General features: G+C 50.8%; 1 protein-coding gene across 1 annotated transcript in view; it reads left to right on the top strand.

Moving 5' to 3' along the window:
- Positions 1–22,046, top strand: part of LOC144770809 (D(2)-like dopamine receptor) — a 160,269-nt gene that overhangs the window by 80,571 nt on the left and 57,652 nt on the right. The window contains exons 3-4 of the mRNA XM_078655576.1: positions 11,927–12,063; positions 16,291–16,490. Of these exons, the coding sequence (XP_078511702.1) occupies positions 11,927–12,063; positions 16,291–16,490 (337 nt within the window). The remainder of the gene's footprint in view (positions 1–11,926; positions 12,064–16,290; positions 16,491–22,046) is intronic.

The following is a 22,046-nucleotide window of genomic DNA, read 5'->3' as shown; positions in this document are numbered from 1 at the left end:
CCTTTGGAAGGTGGCAGGTTCATTTTTCAATCCAAAGGGCATTACCACAAACTGATAATGCCCACCAGGGGTAGAAAATGCTGTCTTGGGCCTGGCTTCCTCAGCTAACCTGATTTGCCAGTACCCAGCTGTCAGGTCAAATGTGCTTAAGTAGTTGGCAGAAGCCAATCTATCTATAAGTTCATATGCCCTTGGTATTGGGTGGGTATCAGTCTTAGTGACTGCATTGAGGCCTCTGTAGTCTACGCAAAACCTCATCTCTTTCTTACCACCCTGGGTGTGAGGCCTTGGCACTAGAACTACTGGGCTAGCCCAAGGGCTATCTGAGGGCTCAATGACTCCCAGCTCCAACATTTTCTGCACTTCTTTCTTGATGCAGTCTCTGACATGATCAGGCTGTCTGTAGATTTTACTCTTGACAGGCAGACTGTCCCCAGTGTCCACTTCATGGGTACACCAATCAGTTTGACTGGGTGTCAGAGAGAACATATGTCTGAAGGATTGCAGAACTTGCCTGCAATCCTGTTGCTGATGTTCAGAGAGGCTGCCACAAAAGACAACACCATCTACTGATCCATCATCAGGATTCTGAGTGAGCAGGTCTGGGAGAGGGTCACTCTCTTCCTCCTGTCCCTCATCTGTGGCCATGAGCAAGCTCATGTCCTTCCTGTCGACATATGCCTTGAGCCTGTTCACATGGAGCACCCTGAGGGGGCTCCTGGGAGTTCCAAGGTCTACCAGGTAGGTAACCTCTCCCTTTTGCTCATTGATTGTGTGGGGCCCAGACCATTTGTCTTTGAGGGCTGCTGGAGCCACTGGCTCCAGTACCCACACCTTCTGTCCAGGCTGGTATACAGTCAGGACAGCCTTCTGGTCATGCCAAGCTTTTTGGAGTTCTTGGCTGGCCTCTAGGTTTTTGGATGCCTTCTCCATGTATTCAGCCATCCTGGAGCGGAGACCAAGTACATAGTCCACTATGTTGGTTGCAAGCTTTTTGAGAGGTCTCTCCCATCCTTCCTTCACCAAACACAGGGGTCCTCTCACAGGATGCCCATACAGAAGTTCAAAAGGGCTGTAGCCAACCCCCTTCTGTGGGACCTCTCTGTAAGCAAACAAGAGGCAGGGGATCAGGACATCCCATCTTCTCCTAAGAGTTTCAGGTAGTCCATGAATCATCCCTTTCAGGGTCCTGTTGAATCTCTCAACAAGCTAATTGCATTGTGGGTGATAGGGTGTGGTGAACTTGTAGTTCACACCACACTCCTTCCACATTGCAGTCAGATATCCTGACATGAAGTTTGCACCCCTGTCAGAAACGACCTCCTTAGGGAAGCCCACTCTGGAGAACACTCCAACCAAGGCCCTTGCCACTACAGGTGCTGTAGTGGTCCTAAGTGGAATAGCTTCAGGATACCTGGTGGCATGGTCCACCACCACCAGTATAAACTTGTGCCCTGATGCTGTCTGGGGTTCCATTGGACCAACAATGTCAATCCCCACTCTTTCAAAGGGAACCCCCACCACAGGTAGTGGTATGAGGGGGGCCTTTGTTGTGCCACCTGACTTACCACTGGCTTGGCAAGTGACACAGGAGCGACAAAACTCCTTGGTATTCTCATTCATGTGGGGCCAGTGAAAGTGTGAGACAAGCCTGTCCCAAGTCTTTGTCTGACCTAAGTGACCTGCAAGGGGAATCTCATGGGCCAAGGTGAGAAGGAAACCTCTCAGAGACAAGGGGATGACCAGCCTCCTGGTTGCACCAGGCTTGGGGTCTCTTGACTCAGAGTACAGGAGTCCATCTTCCCAGTATACCCTGTGGGCACCTGTGGCATTCCCTGCAGCCTCAGCAGCAGCCTGCTGTCTGAGGGGTTCAAGGGAAGGGCAGTCTAACTGTGCCTTCCCCAGGTCTTCTCTGGAGGGTCCCCCTGAGCCCAGAAGCTCAACTTGATCAAGTTCAAGCTCTTTAGGCTCAGTTTCCCTCAGCTCTTTCAGATCAGCCTCCTCAGAGACTTGATCCTCAACCTGGGGCAAGGGGGAAGGCAAAGCCTTACCCTTACTGCTCTTCTTCTTGGAAGGTGTCTGGTCCATTCTTCCAGGATCCAGCACCTGTTCAGTGGGGCTTCTTCTGGCCTGTGACCTAGTCACAGCAAGCACATGTGCTGGCAAGCCTAACATTTCCATGTGAGTCCTCTGCTCCACTTCTGACCATAGGGATGACTCCAAATCATTGCCCAACAAACAATCCACTGGGAGGTCTGAACTAACCACAACTTTCTTTTGGCCACTTACCCCTCCCCAGGAGAAAGCAACAATCGCCATACTATGACTGGTAGTGACGTTGCTGGCATTGGTCACCAGGAAATCTGTACCTGGCATGATCTGTCCAGGGTCCACAAAGTTAGGTGTCACCATGGTGACACTGGCACAAGTGTCCCTATAGGCCTGAGCCATTTTGCCATTTATCAAAGGTGTCTGCCTGTATTTGCCCAAAGTATTGGGACTTACTTCAGGGGACATATCCATATCCCCTGTACAGACAAGGACAGCCTGAGTGAGTGTGCCAACTAAGTTGTCAGACCCCTCAGTTCCCAAGGTTAACCCAACTAATGCCTTGGGAGGTGCACTACCACTACTGACTGTACTAGGGAGTGCAGTTGCCTTAGGGGCTGTAGTGGTAGAGTTTGCCCTCCTCTTTTGGCGCACTCACTACACCAGTGAGACTTACTTTTACAGTACTGGCACCACCTTTTTGACTGGCCTTCTTTTTTTTTTTTTTTTTTTTTTTTTTTTAAACCTTTATTGAGAGACACGTATAAGTACAAGCGCAGGCCTACAACCACAGGGGCCGGCCGCAAAATCAGGAGATGCACAAAGGAGCAACATCAATGTGTACGATAGAATGAATACAGGATAGACGTGGAATAAAGTCGTTACACAGTCAGCGCCAGGATAAGAAAGGTTTCATTTTATGGTATATAGAGGAGGCAGCAACCATATCTACCAGGGCGTCATGCAACATATACAGAAAAAGAAGGGGGGGGCGGGAGGGATACAGCCCCCCACGCAATCAGATAACCACCGTAGGGCGAGGCCCAGAGACATCCCACGCCCATCAAAGATTCAAAATTAAAGGACAAATCATAGCAAACAAATAAATCGGACGCCACATAGACAGCCCTCCCGCCCCGAAAAAGGAGAAAGTGCAGACACATACGAAACGAAGGAGCAAAAACAAAGGGACACAGCCCATCCCCTAGAAAAAGGCAAAAAGGGACCATAGAATAAAACAAACTAAAATAACAAACACCCCCCCCACCCTACATCACTGTAATGGCTATGGCCTACCCCACTAGACAGCGTGCCTGTCGCCCAGAGTCACCCGAAATATAGAAGAAAGAGAAAGGGAATAATAACAAAGAAAGAGAAAGGAGAAAGAGAAAGAAGGAAAGAAAAAAGAAGGAAGAGAGAGGAGAGGAGCCGGCGATCGAAGTACAGAACACCACCCCCCCCCGCAACAACGGATAACTAATCGAGGTCAAAAAGGATATTGAGAAAAGCCTACACAAGGATGGAGACAGGAACTGTCCAAATAATGAGGCCCGGAGATGCCATTTAACAAAACAAAGGTCCCGCAGGCAACCAGGCACGATCACCCCTGTCCACTTCTATGAAGAGTCGAGCTGCCAGACCCCGCCACGGCCAAGAAACAGCATGTTACAGTGGGTCCATACCATTCAGGTGAAGCAAGTGGGATCTCCGCGGAACACCGTCCCAGCCAACAAGAAGCAACCAGGAAAACTCGGCAGCAGTCAGAATGCAAAAGTACCTCAAAGATCCACGTGGCCAAGCACAATATCTGGGCTGTCCAGCACGAAGCAAAGAAATCAGGATGTAGGAAACACTGCAGCATCGGCATCGGGTCCACTTGATCCCATAGAATCGAACACCCAGCCGGAGATCCCAGCACAGCAGCTGGAGAAATTTCAACCATAACAACTCGGGGAGACGACACCGCGTCACAAAATGGCGGAGCCACCATGGCGGCGATCCGCAACTCCAAGTCCCGGCATTTCAAGGACAGGTCGATCCGCAGAGCAGCCAGGGCAAACAAGACGGCACTCCGAGTAGGGGCCGCCCGGATCAAACGAGGTTCGGAGAGAGCAAATGTAGCAACGTCCCTGTCTCCAGGAGAAAGACACTCCGAGGGGCCATCCGCCATCTTGAGCACATCGCCCGCCGCCATTGTCGCAGCCGCCTCCAAGTCCACCAGGAGCACCGGAGGCCCCGGGACACACAGCCGATCCGCGGCGGATGGCGCTCGGCGGAGAAAGGAGAGTCACCAGAAGAACGGGCGTGCTCCCCACAACACTCGGGGGAGCCCTGCACCGGATCCCAGGCAGGACAATCAACAGGAGTGGGCTTCTCACTCGAGGGGTGCCGGACAGCGCGGCTTCTCTTCTTCGGGCCGGCAGGCAATCGGGCATGCGGGGTGGCCCACCATCGGGGGTGGGTCCGCTCCGGCGCTTCCGGCTCGCGGCTCTCAGGCTCCCACAATCGGGTCTCTCCACCGGTTCCAGACCGCCGGCACTCCGAACACCTCCGGGCAGGCACAGCACTCGAGGCCCCGGCGGCAGGGCCGGGAAGGCCAGCAAGGCGACAGGGGCAGAACGCAGAAACCACTGCACGCCAGAGCCCCGGAAAAGGACGGTAAGTGAAGGCACTTCCTCGGTAACCGAATTCGGAACACCCCGAACAGGATGAAAGACAGGATAGGTGGCGGGGAGGAAGGGATCTCGGAGCGAGGCGTTTATGCGACTGTTCCGATCGCCATCTTGGCTCCTCCGGGGCTTGACTGGCCTTCTTGAGTCTTCTTCTTCTGGGAAGCCTGACCCCCACCCTCTTTGGTTTGTTGGGGACCTGGTGAAGACTTCTGGTCATTTTGTTCATTCTTAGTATTACCCTTCTGGTCTGCTTTCTTCTGACCACCCTGGTTCTGGTTCTGGTTCTGCTTGATCCTTGTTCTGACCCATTTGTCTGCCTTCTTTCCCAATTCTTGGGGAGAGGTCAGATCTGAATCGACAAGGTGCTGGTGCAACAACTGGTTCTGACAATTATTTAAAATTTGTTCTCTCATCATCAGATTATACAATCCTGTGTAATCAGTAACCTTGCTACCCAGCAACCAGCCCTCCAAAGCCTTAGTGGCACAATCCACAAAGTCAGACCAGTCCTGAGACTGAGTTTTCTGGGTGTCTCTGAACAGCAACCTGTACTGCTCAGTGGTTAAACCAAACCCATCAACCAGTGTATTTTTCAGGACCTGGTAATTGTTAGCATCCTCTACTCTTGTAGTGAGGAGCTTATCTCTACCTTTACCATCAAAGGAGAGCCACAGTATAGCTGCCCACTGACTCTGGGGAATGCACTGCACAGTGCAGGCCCTCTCCAAAGCAGCCATCCATTTCTGGATGTCATCCCCTTGTTTAAAGGGGGGCACTATCTTTGTCAGGTGTTTAGTATCTAAACCCTTCTCTCTATCTCTTGGGAGATTGCTGCCACCAGTGGGAACTATCCCACTCATCTGCTGCTCTCTAGCAAAGGCAAGCTTTTCTTTGGCCAGGGCAAGTTCTTCCCTTTCAATCCTCAGAGCAGCCTGTCTCATTCTAGCTTCATGCTCTATTCTCTGGGGGGAAGTCAATCTCCTCTGGGGAGAGTTCCTTCTCCTCTGAGAAGAGGCATTAGAGTGCAGAGATCTATTGGAGTCCCTAGAAAGAGATCTATCTCTCCTAACTCCAAGGTTAGGCCCACTTCGGATCAGTACTGGGGGTCCCCCAGATCCTAGCCCAAGTAAGTCTAAGTTGGACCTGGTTAGCCTTCTGACTACCTCAAGACCTTTGTCTACCTCATCCCCAGAGAGTTCCTCTTGATCCTCCTCCTCAACTGCATTGGCAGTGTTGGGGAGGTCTGGATCCCCAGAGGTACCCTTTAAGGCTGGCATATTCCCATGTAGCAGAGAAATCTTTCTCGCATCATAAGTCTCTAAGAGACCTATCAGAAAGGGAATGGTGGGGTTAGACCCCTGTTTCAGTTTCCTGGAGGTACACACTTGTCTCATCTCCTGGAAACTGAGAGCTGCATATCTTGAAGTGACCTGTGGAGGGTCAATAACCACAAGGGGGGTCTCAGTAGACTCTCCCTGGGTAGACATGCTTTTCTAGTGAGGTGTAAGCGGTGCACTTACCTACACTATATGTTTGCCTACTGATCCCTTGCTAGAGTTGTAGTTTAGGGTGTGCTAGGCCCTAGGAGCTACAACAGCTGGTTCAGTAGAACTCAGAGTATTCTAAGCTAAGTTATATGTACCTCAGTACTTATGTGATCTTTCAAATGATATTCTTAGGATATGTGTGGTAAAACAACAGCAAGCTCAAATCCCAACCGCTGCTCACCAATGTGAGAAGTTGGCCTGATATGCAGTGCTCACTATTCTAGTGATCACTATGTATCAGTCCAAACAACCCTTATTGATTGGTTGTAAGTCAACCTTATAGACCAGCTATCCTAGTAGCATGGATACGAGCAGTCTAAGGCTAAGACTCTACAGGGCGTGATAAGCCAGCTGTTTTACCATCACATTACCCCTTGAACACCAAGTGAAAGGACACCACACAAGTTGTTATGAAAATAAACAGATATTTATTTATAACAAGTCTACCCTGAACTCTTTATGAGTCAGGGAGCTAAGCACAATACAAAACTCTTGAGAAAATACTTTAAGTCGCACAATTTACACAAATGCCCTAGGGGCACGAAAAACCATATACACAGTAAGTGGAATGCGAACTTGCTAGCAGGTAAGTAATACGTTTCTAGACTTAGGAATCGCTAGGCCTACAATTCTAAACACTGGGATTAGATGCAGGAGGCCTGTGGACGTCGTGTGCAGAGTGGGAACTCTCACGCGTAAGGCGGGAAAAAGTCTATGGAGGCTAGCAGTTGCAAAGTTACTGTTCTCGGGCGAACCCGACTAGGTGGATCAAAAACGGGAGTGGATCCGAACACTTAGGGTGTTGGACTATGCTGGAGCACCGGAGTACTCAGGTTACCTAGCCCCGGGGGCTGCGGCTGCATAGGGTTGAAGTTGCGTCGGAAACCCTCGTTGAAGATCCAGGAGCTTGAAGAAAGAGTTGCTGGCAGGCGGCCAGTGAAGAAAGTTCGGAGTGATCCAAGCCTGGATCAGGGAAGAAGAAACCTGTAAGCAGAGGGGACCAAGTTCTGAATCACTAGCCAGTGATTTGAGTGGGCACCAGGATGGCACCGGACGAAGTCACCTCAGCCAGGTGAGTGGGCGCTGCTGGGCTCTGCAGTCTCTCGGACCAGGAGGCGTTGTCGGCGACCAGGATGGAGGTGCGAGCTGTCCCACGAAGGTACTTGCTGTCGACGTCGCTGGACCCAGGATTGGGCAACAAGTCTTGGCAAATGCAAGGCCCACGCGGTGGACATAAAATGGCGTCTTGAGTGGACCAGGAGGGTCCAGGGTGCTCCTCTTTTGGAGGGGAGCAAGGGCTAGTCTGGAGCAACCAGACCAGCAGTAGTTGTCGTCGTGGAGCGTCGTGAGAGGGCCACTAGCCAACGGGCAAGCGACCTGGACAACGCGGTGAGCAGCAAAAAGCAGAAGGGCCCCACGCAGATCTCGTGGATGCAGGGGGGCTGAACTTCGGTGCTGGAGCTGCTCAGGGTCGGGGCTTCTCTTACCCCAAAGCACTCGGTCGAAGGTCACTCGGGAGTCGTGCTGGACAAGCGTCGTGCAGTTCTGAAGATGGCCGGTCCCTCGAGGTCTCGTCGCACCCACGGATCATAGCTGGGCTGATGATGTAGGTTGAGGTCAGAGGTGCCAGGGAAGCCGGTTCTCGTCGTGCTGGAGCAGTCTTGATCCGAAGGAGAGACTGGCAACAAACCGCGATGCTTGGTTGGTGCCTGCTGCTGCAGGGTGACTACTCCTTAGTCACAAGGGAGAATCTTGGGAAGAAGTCTTGAGTTCCTTTCGTGGAAAGTAGTTTCAGGATTCAAAGATGATCTGATTTGGAAGGGGGCCAGTTCCTACCTTTATCCTGCAAAAAGGGGCTGGCACGCGACTAAGTCCTGCCCTATGGGTGGGACCAGGAGGGGGGTAGTTACACCCCTCTCCTTTGGCGGGCTTTCTCCAGCCCAGGGTCTGGTGTGCCCCTGGAACTGGTTCAAGCCGGCCTATGCACAGTGAGCACCGGGGTGCCACTTGCAGTCACCTTCCTCTGAAGCCCTGCCTACCTAGAATACACAAAACCCTGTCTGGGACGGTGCTGGCACCGCCCCTGGCAGGAAACCCTTTGTCCTTGCCTCCTGCTCTGGGAGGACTCCCAGCAGCAGGAGGGCAGACTTGTGTCTCGGTGGCAGCATCCATTTTGTGGAGCTAAGGCTCTGTTTGACTTTAATCGGGGTTATAGGTTACATACATGTCGTGTCCCTCTAGAAGGGTGGAATGCTAACCCCGTCGCCAGAATTGGCGAGGGGTTAGTATTCCAATTCGTAGGACACCTTACTCGACATGTTTTGATAAAGCGATACCAGAGTTGGCATATAACCGCGAGGATTATAATGCACTTAAGAGTATATGGTATGCGATATCATGGAAACGGCTAAGGGATAGATCCCGAAAGCCGCAGACAGGCTCAGCTCATGCCAGAGCACCATCTCACACGATTCCAAGCACTCTGCCTTCAGGATTGTTAAGGCCCGCCATAGGAGTGACTGATAGGAGATCTGTGTGCCCATTTAGGTTTAGATATAGGAATACTATATCTATAGCAAAGGGTGATTACACCACCTTGCCCCAGCTGTCGTGCAGCTAGTTGTGTCAGATTTAGTTAGTCAGTCCAGGGGTGGCACAATACATGCTGCAGCCCCTGGGAGACTTCTGGGTGCACCTCAGCCCTGGGTACAGGGACTTGAGAGGGCCCAGTGCCAATTCAGTACCTGGGTACAATTTGGATTAGAGAGAACAGCTAGGCTGTGGGTCTGATTAGCAGGCCCACAGCCAGGGAAAGTCGTAAACCAGTGAAGCAAAAAGCAAAAATCTGGGTGATCATATATTGCAGACCCTACTCTCCTACAGCACCGACCCTGGGGAGGAGTAAGGTTCTGGCACATGCCCTGGTTTACATGTTTTTGTACATTCGGGACAGCGTCAAAATCCATGGGTGTTGCATGGGAACACCCAGAACAATGCCCATGGAACGCCTCCCTAGTGCAGAGTGAGGCAACACAGCAATTTGCACGGCTTCCCCTTACTCCAGATCTATGAGGCCAGTCAAAGCGACGCAAAGCAGCTTTGCCTGACCTCATAAGTATGATATTGTAGTTTGTGCTGCTGGAGCATTACAAAAAGTGACACTCCGGCGTCACAAGGGGCTCATAATTATGCCCCTTGGTCTTCATGGCCTCTTACCATTGGCGCCTTTGTCCTTACTATTAAACCCAAGACTGAGTACAGTCTTTAACAACAGGTCCGCGGGGCCTCTTACCACGGGTGACCTTGTCCTTACTACTACTTACTATTGAACCCAAGTCTAGGCACGAACCTTTAACACCTGGTCCTCAGCGCCTCGTCCCGTTGGTGTCCTTGAGCTTGTCCTGACTGCTGAACCCAGGACCAAGTACAACATTTAACACTTGGCCCAGCAGGGTCGTAGAGTCGAGAAGTCCAAGCTCACTCAGGGAGGTGATGTGAGGTAGAGACTCAGAACTCTCCCAAACATCTCTGTGCAATCAGTAAATCAATGTCCAATCAGTTCTTGAACTCAAACAGAATAGGTACTATAGTCACATAACACAGTATGGTACATGCAATTTTAGAGCACATGAAAGCGCTGTACACAGATAGTTATCAATGTGATAATCACTGTGTAGGGGGTTACACAGTGTTATGTTACACAGTTATCCATGTGACAGTCACTGTGTAGGGGGTTCTAGAGGTTCCCCATTACAAGGCAGTCTTTCATTGTAAGCTGGGACCTTTGGTCTATGCTGGAGTTGGTGGGTCTGGGTTTTCTGGTCCCCTCTCACTGGCTTTCAATCTCCAAATTTACTCCGCCCGCATTAAAATATAATCGTATCCCTCTTGCAATGAACAATGTCACAGCTCTTTGGAGACCATCACCTTGCAGTGTTCGCTCTTCTCTGTCAGCGCTGAACAGCTCAGGATGACTATGGACCGCACAGCTCCTGGTGGGATGTGGTCCTCCACAGCCCAGTAAGATCAGGTGCTCACTCCAGTCCCATCACATTGTGGTGGCATTTTATTGTTGAGGCACACATTCCTGCGTAGAAGGTGTGGCATTGCGCCTCTACTCAAGATGGAGCTAAGATCCACCATCGCTGCTCTTATCCAGGCAGGGTCTCGTTAGGAGTTCATCCTCAGCCCAGACACAAGTCCACTTCCCAAACAAGATGAAGACTCACTCTGTTCACCGCAATGCTTCACTGGAAGCAATGGAAAACCTTCAATGGTGGTATACAATCATGGAGTAGCGTCCACTCTCTCTCTAGGCACTGGGTTTCAGTTGAGGTGGCCACCAACTTGCAGTCTTCATTCTCCAGGCACCCCTGCAGTCACAGGCCCTACACTTGTGGGGATACTGCAGGTGCCACAGGGTCTCCAAGCCTCACAAAAAGGCCTGAAAGCCCAGATACTTCCCTGGGTTTAAGCAACCGGTGTTCCCTTACTCCCTGTTTAGATCTTCGTGGTCATCCATTTCAAACCTTTTTTGTGCAAGTGCACCTCCTGTGCCATACCTTAGTGAACATTTACCTACGCCACTCAGGGCTGGACTCGGGCACCTTCTCCTGGTAGATTTGCCATACAATTGGTTCCTGAACCTGGCGAAGGGAGTTGCAAGTCAGCTGCTCCAGCCTTGGCACACGAACCAGCATCTTGGTCTCCACTAGTGTGGGCTTCTGGTAGTGAAAACATGGCATTCTGGCTGGTACTGTTAGTGTCACCTCTTCAACTAAGAAGGCAGGTAGAATTTCTAGGATCCAGCTCTGGGACCTTGTTTGGGCTTTAATGGCCTCCCAGACAGTTCCAGCAATAGTCTCTGCCTTCAGGTGTTAACAAGGAGGTGGGCTGGTCTTGGGAATCTCCTGTCAAGGGGAAACCTAAACTAGGGCTCAAAGGAGAGAGGTGCTGCAACACTAGAGTCTGGTCTACTACAAGGACTTCCCTCTTATGTAGCATTTGTATTCTGAAAATCAAATTGGATTCATGTGTAGCCAATTCTAAATGCAATAGACACACTCTGCCCTCAGCTTTCTGCACACATGGCACATGGATGGAGCAATAGACCTGGTTTAAGCAGATGGACAAACCAATTTAAAAACACTCTTAAAGCCACTAAGCAACTTTCCCTGCCAGGTGACAGGTACAAAAGGCATAGCCTGACAATATGATTCCTTGCAGTGTCCACTGTCAGTCCTCCACCGCCTGGTGAGCTGACGGTGGGCAAGCTCAGTATAGAAGGGCATCCTTGGTGTGGCCCTCCAGGCCCCACATCCTGTTCTAGGTCACATTCCTTCTTACAGGAGGCCCTAAGCGCACTTGCATGATTGTTCAATGTGCTAAGGCAATAAGACTAAAACCCACAGAGCTTGATATGGGGAACTTGTGGCACCAGCATGAGCTCCCCAGAGACAAGCAGGAGATCTTTTCTGCCCCAACAGTAATATATAATAAATCAGATATAACAGAGCTGTCTTCTTCTCCTAGTGGGGTATTCATTTCACAATTGATGTCCTGAACATAGTGCACGTGTTAAGAGATGGGATATGCCTCCCAGAAACAGGCATAGGATCTCTTGGGACCACTAATGATGGGGTGCTCTCTTTCTACCAGGTACACCGCTGTGGCCATGCCGATGCTCTACAACACGCGCTACAGCTCCAAGCGCAGGGTCTCGGTCATGATAGCTGTGGTGTGGGTGCTGTCCTTTGCCATCTCCTGCCCTCTTCTCTTCGGCCTCAACAAGACAGGTGAACACCAGCATCCTCCTCCTGCTTTCCATCCCATGATGTCTGCACTGGGTGAGCTGACTCTGCCCATCTCTGGCACTCTCAGTTCAGCCTTAGGGTGGCGATTGTGGATCAGCCGCAGGGTGGTGAATGTGGATCACCCTTATGGTGAAGATTACGGATCAGCCTTAGGGTGGGTATTGCGGATCAGCCTTAGGGTGGTGATTGCGGATCAGCCTTAGGGTGGTGATTGCGGATCAGCCTTAGGATGGTGATTGCGGCTCAGCCTTAGGGTGGTGATTGCGGCTCAGCCTTAGGGTGGTGATTGCGGCTCAGCCTTAGGGTGGTGATTGCGGCTCAGCCTTAGGGTGGAGATTGTGGATCAACCTTAGGGTGGAGATTGTGGATCAACCTTAGGGTGGTGGTTGTGGAAAAACCTTAGGGTGGTGGTTGTGGATCAACCTTAGGGTGGTGATTGTGGATCAGACGCAGGGTGGTGTTTGTGATCAGCCACAGGGTGGTGATTGTGGATCAGACTTAGGGTGGTTATTGCGGCCCAGCTTTAGTGTGGTGATTGCGGCTCAGCCGCAGGGTGGTGATTGTGGATCAGACTTAGGGTGGTTATTGCGGCTCAGCCGCAGGGTGGTGATTGCGGCTCAGCCGCAGGGTGGTGATTCTGGATCAACCTTAGGGTGGAGATTGAGGCATGGTTGGCTCTGTGACTCAGTCTTGGCTCTGACGCCCCCGTCTCTCTGATGCACTCTTGGCTCTGTTGTCATGCTTGACTCTGGGGCTCAGTGTTGGCTTTGTTTTCTCATTGGATCTGATTGTCACACAACTCCGATGCTCTCATGGCTCTTGGGCCCCCTTGGTTCTTGCGTTGCACTTGGCTCTGATGCTCCCTTGGCTCTGCTGCCCCTATGGCTCTGGTGTCTCACTTCGCTTAGATGCTCCCTTGGCTCTGGTGCCCCATGGCTTCGGGTATCACACTTGGCTCTGATGCTCCCTTGGCTCTGGTGCCCCATTGCTCTGGTGTCTCACTTCGCTTAGATGCCTCCTTGGCTCTGGTGCCCCATGGCTTCGGGTATCACCCTTGACTCTGATGATCGCTTAGCTCTTGTGTTGGACTAGGCTCTGATGCTCCCTTAACTCTGATGCCTCTTTGAATCTGGTGTCTCACTTGTCTCAGATGCCTCCTTGGCTCTGGCATTGCATTTGGCTCTGTTGCCCCCAAAGCTCCGGCTGTCACACTTGGCTGTGAGGCTCCCTGAGCTCTGGTATCATGCTTACCTCTGTGGCTCATTCTTGGCTTTGGTGCCTCATGGCCCAGCGTATCACACTTGGCTCTGATGCTCCCTTGGCTCTGATGCTCCCTTGGCTCTGATGCTCCCTTGGCTCTGATGCTCCCTTGGCTCTGATGCCCCCTTGGCTCTGCTGTCATGCTTGGCTCAGGGGCTCAGTTTTGGGTTTGGTTTCCCCATGGCTCCGGGTGTCACACAACTCTGATGCTCATTTGGCTTTGGTGCCCCATCGCTCTGGGTGTCACACTTAGCTCTGATGCTCCCTTAACTCTGATACCCCTTTGACTCTGATGCCTCACTTGGCTTTGATGCTCCCTTGGCACTGGTGCCCCATGGCACTGGTGTTGCACTTGACTCTGATGCTCCCTTGGCTCTGGTGACATGCTTGACTCTGGGGCTCAGTCTTGACTTTTGATCCCCCTTGGCTCTGGGTGTCACACGACTCTGATGCTCTCTTGGCTCTTGGGCCCCCTTCGCTCTGGTGTCACACTTGGCTCTCATGTTCCCATGGCTCCAGCTGTCACACCTGGCTCTGATGCTCTCTTGGCTCTTATGCCCCATGGTTCTGGTGTCATGCTTTGCTCTGGGGCTCAGTCTTGGCTTTGGTTCCCCCATGACTCCAGGTGTCGCACTTGACTCCGATGCTCCCTTGGCTCTGATGCTCCCTTAGCGCTGGTTCCCCATGGCTCCGGCTGTCACACTTGGCTCTGATGCTCCCTTTGGCTTTGGTGTCATTGTTGGCTCTGGGGCCACATATCCCGAGGTCTCAGGCTTGGCTCTGGTGTCACACTTGGCTCTGATCCCTGCCCCACATGGTCTGCTGTCGCACTTGGCTCTAATGCCCCCTTGGCTCTGGCTGTCCTGTCACACTTGGCTATGATGCCCCCTTGGCTCTGGTGCCCCCTTGGCTCTGGCTGTCCTGTCACACTTGGCTATGATGCCCCCTTGGCTCTGGTGCCCCCTTGGCTCTGGTGCCCCATGGCTCCATCTGTCACACTTGGCTATGATGCCCCCTTGGCTCTGGTGCCCCCTTGGCTCTGGTGCCCCCTTGGCTATGATGCCCCCTTGGCTATGATGCCCCCTTGGCTCTGGTGCCCCCTTGGCTATGATGCCCCCTTGGCTCTGGTGCCCCATGGCTCCATCTGTCACACTTGGCTCTGGTGCCCCCTTGGCTCTGGTGCCCCCTTGGCTATGATGCCCCCTTGGCTCTGGTGCCCCCTTGGCTCTGGTGCCCCCTTGGCTATGATGCCCCCTTGGCTCTGGTGCCCCATGGCTCCATCTGTCACACTTGGCTATGATGCCCCCTTGGCTCTGGTGCCCCCTTGGCTATGATGCCCCCTTGGCTATGATGCCCCCTTGGCTCTGGTGCCCCCTTGGCTATGATGCCCCCTTGGCTCTGGTGCCCCATGGCTCCATCTGTCACACTTGGCTATGATGCCCCCTTGGCTCTGGTGCCCCCTTGGCTATGATGCCCCCTTGGCTATGATGCCCCCTTGGCTATGATGCCCCCTTGGCTCTGGTGCCCCATGGCTCCATCTGTCACACTTGGCTATGATGCCCCCTTGGCTCTGGTGCCCCCTTGGCTATGATGCCCCCTTGGCTATGATGCCCCCTTGGCTCTGGTGCCCCATGGCTCCATCTGTCACACTTGGCTATGATGCCCCCTTGGCTCTGAAGGCCCCTTGGCTGCGGGTGGGGTCGTTGGCTCCGGGTGTAATACTTGGTTATGAATGCCCATTGGATTTGAATGTCCCCTTGGTTTTGGGCGTCAGGCGCTTCTCTTGAGTTCCTGCTGAGCTCTGGGTGTCACACATGGTCATGATGTCTCCTTGGCTGTGAGAGTCCCACTGGTGTTAGACGTCAGGCCTGTATCTAGAGTGTAAGCTTTGCTCTGAGTGTTATGCACGGTTTTGATGTTCCCTTGACCCAGGGTGCACCCTTGGTGTCAGGCTTGTTTCTAGAGTCCCTTCATAGCTCTGAATGTCACGCTTTGCTTTGATGCCTCTATGATCTAGTTTTGCAGGCTTGCTTCTGATGTGCCCTCGTGTTGGGCTTGTGTCTTGAGTTCCTGCTTAGCTCTGTATGTCACGCTTGGGTGTCATGCTTGGATAGTAGGCCATCTTGGCTCTGGGAGTCAGATTTGATCGGGGTGTCATGCTTGGTTAGGAAGCCATCTTGGCTCTGGGTGTCAGACTGAAAGAATGGAGCTTTGATCTGGGTGTCACGCCTGGTTAGGAAGCCATCTTGGCTCTGGGTGTCAGACTGAAAGAGTGGAGCTTTGATCGGGGTGTCACGCTTGGTTAGGAAGCCATCTTGGCTCTGGGTGTCAGACTGAAAGACTGGAGCTTTGATCTGGGTGTCACGCTTGGTTATGAAGCCATCTTGGCTCTGGGTGTCAGACTGAAAGAGTGGAGCTTTGATCTGGGTGTCACGCTTGGTTAGGAAGCCATCTTGGCTCTGGGTGTCAGACTGAAAGACTGGTGCTTTGATCTGGGTGTCACGCTTGGTTATGAAGCCATCTTGGCTCTGGGTGTCAGACTGAAAGAGTGGAGCTTTGATCGGGGTGTCACGCTTGGTTAGGAAGCCATCTCGGCTCTGGGTGTCAGACTGAAAGACTGGAGCTTTGATCTGGGTGTCACGCTTGGTTATGAAGCCATCTTGGCTCTGGGTGTCAGACTGAAAGAGTGGAGCTTTGATCGGGGTGTCACGCTTGGTTAGGAAGCCATCTTGGCTCTGGGTGTCAGACTGAAAGACTGGAGCTTTGATCTGGGTGTCACGCTTGGTTATGAAGCCATCTTGGCTCTGGGTGTCAGACTGAAAGAGTGGAGCTTTGCTCTGGCTGTCATGCTTGGTTTTTTGCCTGCTTTGCTTTGCTCTGATTGGCCCTTGGCTCCGGATGCCATACGTGTCACACACTGATCCGTCTCCTTGACCTCTCTCTCTGCAGCCACCCGAGAAGCCATGCGCTGCAGCATCGCTAACCCGGCCTTCGTGCTGTATTCCTCCATCGTCTCCTTCTACGTGCCCTTCATTATCACCCTGATGGTGTACGTGCAGATCTACGTGGTGCTGCGCAGGCGCAGGAGGCGCGTGGCCACCCGGCGGGGCAATGGAGCCCCTGAGGCGGATACACAGCCTAGGACCAAGGTAACCGCTTACATGGACACCCTCAATGTTACAGCCCCCCTTGAAGCCCCATCACACGTGGCGATTCACTGAGCCACCTCATTCCCCCGAGGCCCGTGCTGATTATTGACATTTCTGTCTGGCTGGAGGACGATCAGTGGCTACTTTTGTGGACAAACACATTTCCGTTGGTTTGAGGGGGCCTGGGAGCCTTATTGGACTACACTTCCCAGGTTCCCCTGCACTTCTTCCAGACCATAGCTTCCCAGGAGTAGCTGGGTGTGTCACATGGTTAGATCCATTCTCTCTCAACACGTGTTGCATTTTCACAAATTTAAATAAATCATCACCCTCTCCGTTCTATGCCACAAATCACACATGCCGTCATGTTCAGCTGGAATAAAGTATTGCACAGAAATAGAATCCACGGGAGTGCTGTTTTGTATAATTTTCACACAACGAAAACAGCAAGACAATTTGCAGCATTTTCAAATGTTGGATCAATGCAGGTCTTAAAGTGGCCGTGCCCCCGCAGACTTTAAAATGTAGGGCCCGATTCACAGAACTAACTGAAGACAAAATACTAAAAACTTACTGCCATTTTGGTATTCACACAAGGCACCTACTCATTTTGGTATTCACAGAAGGCACTTACTCATTTCGATATTCACAGAAGTTAGGAGTCCTAACTTTAGGACTCCTAAATGCCTTCTGTGAATACCGAAAGTCTTAAAGTTAGGATTTTTCTCAATTTAGGAGTAGTAAAGTTAGGACTCCTAATTTTAGGACTCCTAAATACCTTCTGTGAATACTGAAAGTCTTATAGTTAGGGTTTTTCTCAGTTGAGGAGTTGTAAAGTTAGGACTCCTAACGTTAAGACTCCTAAACTAAGAAAAATCCTAATTTTAAGACTTTCGGTATTCACAGAAGGCATTTAGGAGTCCTAAAGTTAGGACTCCTAACTTCGGTGAATACCGAAATGAGTAAGTGCCTTCTGTGAATACCAAAATGGTAGTAAGTTTAGGATTTTGTCTTAAGTTAGTTCTGTGAATCGGGCCCTTCCAGACTTTCGGTATTCATAGAGGGCCCGATTCACAGAACTAACTTAAGACAAAATCCTAAACTTACTACTTTTGGTATTCACAGAAGTTAGGATTTTATCTAACGTTTGTCTTAAGACAAACTTAAGACAGACTTAAGACAAAATCCTAACTTAATTCTATCTTAAGTTTGTATTAAGACAAACTTAAGACAAAATCCTAACTTCTGTGAATACCAAAAGTAGTAAGTTTGGGACTTTGTCTTAAGTTAGTTCTGTGAATCGGGCCCAGAAGGTATTTAGGAGTCCTAAAGTTAGGACTCCTAACTTCTGTGAATACCAAAATGATTAAGCGCCTTCTATGAATACCAAAATGGTAGTAAGTTTAGGATTTTGTCTTCAGTTAGTTCTGTGAATCGGGCCCTTTGTCTAGAGATGGGGGCCCAGATTCTGAAAGGCGTCATGCAACGCAGCGCAGTACACAAAGAGGCTATGCAGCATTACATGACAGGGAGGGAGAAGGACTAGGCCATATTTACGCAGATATGACTATCTCCTCCTCTCTCCCTAGCAGCAGGTGCAGTGGCGGCCACCGCCTACCTAAAGTGGTAGGGCGGCCGCGGGTGGAGATGGCCGTGGGTTTGAGAGGGAGGGAGAAATAAAATATAGGAATTTTTTTTAAAATGACTTACCAACTGCCCCACTCCGCTCCCGCTGACGATGCATTGCTTTTCCTCTCAGTGGCCGACGGGTGGAAGGGGATGGGCTCTCAGGGCACAGGCTACGCATCCAATCCAGGTGCTGCTCTCACAAGACAGCAGCGCCAGGATTGGTCTGAGCGGCCTCATTTGCAGCTCAGACGGTGCATTGGAGTCTGTGCTCTTTCTCTGTAACAAACACAGCCAGGTTGGAGAAACATAAATGGACATGTGTGTTTGGCCGGCCTTGGACGAATGGCCAAACAAACATGCACACTTATCAGTGCACTTTACTCCTCCCTGACATGCTTGGCCCTGCCCTATACTTTTGTATTGGGCTCAGACAGTATAAATAAAATAATAATACCGTTGCGGTATTATCATTTTATTTATTGTCTGCTGGCACGTGCTGTGGGGCGACGCTTCTCTGTCATTACGGAGGAGCTGCACCTGGGCTGGTGTCAGGGCTGAGTGGCGAGGCAGGGGGGGACAAACAACGACAATAAAACAACAAAAAACAAATGAAAAATAACTTACCTGCTGCATCGCTGCTCTTCTGCTCCTCACCAGCACAGGCACCCACACTCTCCAGCGGCCAATCCCGACGCTGCTATGGCAGCATGAGAACAGCGTCAGGATTGGCCTGAGCACCCGCGATTTGCGCTCCCAGAGACTTGGAGCCTGTTACTGCTTTCTCCAACCCAGCAACACAGCTCGGCATGGAGAGAGCTTCATTGAGAATGTCGGTACGGCCATCCTGAGACGGCCAGCCAAACCCACATACACACTGACAACATTGCCCCCCACTCCTCTTCCGTGAATGCCCCTGCAATGGCCCCACCTCCAAGACTCGCCTGTGAGAGAAAAATAAAACTTTATTTTACTATTTTTGCAGCTGCTGACGAGGGGGAGGGGCGATGCTCCTCTGTGATAGCAGAGGAGCTGCAGCTGCATAGTTCTAGGGTGAATGCCTGAGTCTGCTATAGGTTTTGTACAGGAAAGGTAGCCTTTCTGTACAGAATACTATGGCTAGACAAGTTTAAGACCATTTCCATTCTTTGTATGTGTGCTGCACAGTTTCGCATGCAAGAAAAGTCGGAAAAGTAAGGAGAAACTAAAACATTTCTCCTTTTAACACCTGTTTTCCAGCTGCGTTAATTTTTGTCACTAAACCCTCTCTACTGATGTTAGTAAATCGAGTTTAGCGTCAAAAGCACAGGTGGTTGTAGGGGCATGCCTGTGTGCCACCCATGTGATGCCCCCTTCACTCAAAGCAATGCAAAGCCGCATTTCGCGCTCCTTAGCATTACTCTTCCATACACACCCATGCTAATACCAATTAGCGTTAGTTTATTAATCCCCAAGTTTGGCGTTAGGTTAGCGTTACAAAGGTAACACTAAGCCAACGCTAAACCTTTGTGAATCTGGCCCGGAGTCCTTCCTGGAATAAACAAGGAATGAAACAAACATTGGAAAAGTCAATGGGCTGGCCTTGGCAAGCCTCCTAATTATTTATTTTACTGGCATGGTCCATAGACATTGCAAGCGTAAAAAGATAAAAATTAAACATGTTTTCTGTGGTGCTGGTGTGCATACATTTGAAGAAGAAGTGAAGCCTAACCCAGTACAAAAATACCTTTATAAAAAGCCCATGAAATTAAGGATAAACAGAAATAAAGCAGAAATCTAGATTGGCCTACCAGCCCCAGAACTGAAGAGTGCAAGAGAAAAATACCATCACTCACAGCAAAGAAAGCCAGTGGATGAATTGGGCCAAACCATTTCCCGTTAGGGTGGGCGGTTGCAAATTGGTCTGTAGTAACAGACCCATAGATGAAGAAGTCTGACTGAAAACCCTTCCAAACATATATATATTATGGGGCTTATTTATGAGCCCTTGCGTCACTTTTGCGCCGCCGGTGCGTCACTTTTTGTGACGCACCAGCGGCGTAAAAAATGAGCCTTGTTGCACCATATTTACAAAGTGACGCATCTAGGTAGATGCAACTTTGTAAACCCCTGCGCCACATTACACCTGCGCCAGGTATAATGTATTCATGGGGGGGCGTTCCGATGCAGGAAAGGGTCATAGAAGTGATGCAGTGAAATCTGTAAGATTTCATTGAGCCACTTCTAGGACACAAATGCATCAATATCTTACGCCTGCCTCATGGCAGGCGTAAGACTGACGCAGGCACATTTCACATGGGACTTGCCCATGTGTAATGACCCATTGCTGGAGTTGTGTCACTTTTGTGACACACTCCAGCAATGCGTCATTTTTGTGCCTACAGATACATCAGAAATACTGACATATCTGTAACTCCTTGGACATGATGCGTCATACTGTTAATATGACGTATCATTGGTGTCGCAAGGAGGGTGCAGTGAAAAGTGAGGCAGCGCTGTTTCCACGCAGCAATGCGTCACTTTTCATAAATGAGGCCCTGCGTTTTTTTAAAACATGAAGCTGTGTCTAGACCAAGCCCACAAAGAGAGGAGTTGGCAGTCCCTCTGTAACCACTATGCTTCAGGACATTCCTTTAACACAGTTTGTCGGCTCATTTTAGGTCTTGTCCTGACTGGACTTCGCTATGAGAGGTCAGAGCGGCTGAGGCAGCGACTGGATTCTGTCCCAAACCTCCCACGATACAACAAAGTTTATTTATTTATTTATTTAGACATTTATTAAGCGCACAGCTACCCCCAACGGGGGTGTCCCGGCGCTGAGGAATGCAGATCGAGAGGGGGGGGAGGAGTTATTGGCCCGAAAATAAGAGAGTTTTCAGTTTGCCCCTGAATTGAGACTCGATGTCAATGAGCCGAAGGCTGATGGGTAAGGAGTTCCACAGTTTTGAAACTGCCACTGCAAACGCTCTGCCACCCTTTCTCGCAAGACGGAATCTAGGGGTGAGCAGAGGGCGAAGGTGGTTAGACCTGAGATTGAGAGACGATTGGACTGGTTTAAGTCTATGTCTCAGGTATTTTGGGCCTTTTCCGTTGAGGGCCCTAAAAGCTAGGACCAGGGCCTTAAACTTAACACGGGCCGTAATTGGGAGCCAGTGCAGTTTCCTTAAGTGGGGGGAGATCGAGTGTCGATAGGGGACTTTGCAGATCAGCCTGGCAGCGGCGTTCTGCACAATCTGCAGCCTATGGAGGAGGTAGGCTGGAAGTCCTATATAAAGACAGTTCGCATAGTCCAGATGTGAGGTGATTAGGGCATGCGTCACTGTCTTCAATTCTTCAGTGGGGAGGAAAGGGGAAATTTTTCTGATCATATGGAGTTTCCCAAAACATGCAGAGGTGACTTTCTGGACATGAGTTTTAAAAGATAAATCATTATCAAACTGGACTCCAAGATTGCGAGCCACTTTTACCGGAGAAGGTGGAGGGTTGAGTTCCACAGGCCACCAGGTGGCGGGCGGCAAGGGGACAGTTTGATTAAAAAAAAGCACCTCCGTCTTATCCGTGTTAAGTTTTAACGTGTTAGAGGTCATCCAGGCCACGATATTGGAGAGACAGGTTCTAAAATTTTCAGAACCAGACAGCGAATGATCTCTAAGGGAAAAAATAAGCTGCGTATCGTCAGCGTAGGATATCACTCTGACCCCCAAAGACTCGATCACCTTTGCCAGGGGTGCGACATAAATGTTAAAAAAGAGGGGGCTGAGGGCAGATCCTTGGGGCACCCCACAGCCTAGAGGTTTCCTGTCCTTAGACCAGAAAGGTCGGCACCAGACTTGTTGAGTACGGTCTGTAAGGAACGAGGTAATCCAGGCCAGAGGGGAGCCACAGATTCCTATCTCTCGGAGTCTGCTCAGGAGGATGGCATGGGAGACC

Source organism: Lissotriton helveticus, chromosome 7 (assembly GCF_964261635.1).
Source record: "Lissotriton helveticus chromosome 7, aLisHel1.1, whole genome shotgun sequence".
In the NCBI taxonomy this organism is placed as follows: domain Eukaryota; kingdom Metazoa; phylum Chordata; class Amphibia; order Caudata; family Salamandridae; genus Lissotriton; species Lissotriton helveticus.
This window is presented reverse-complemented; position numbering and strand designations above follow the sequence as displayed.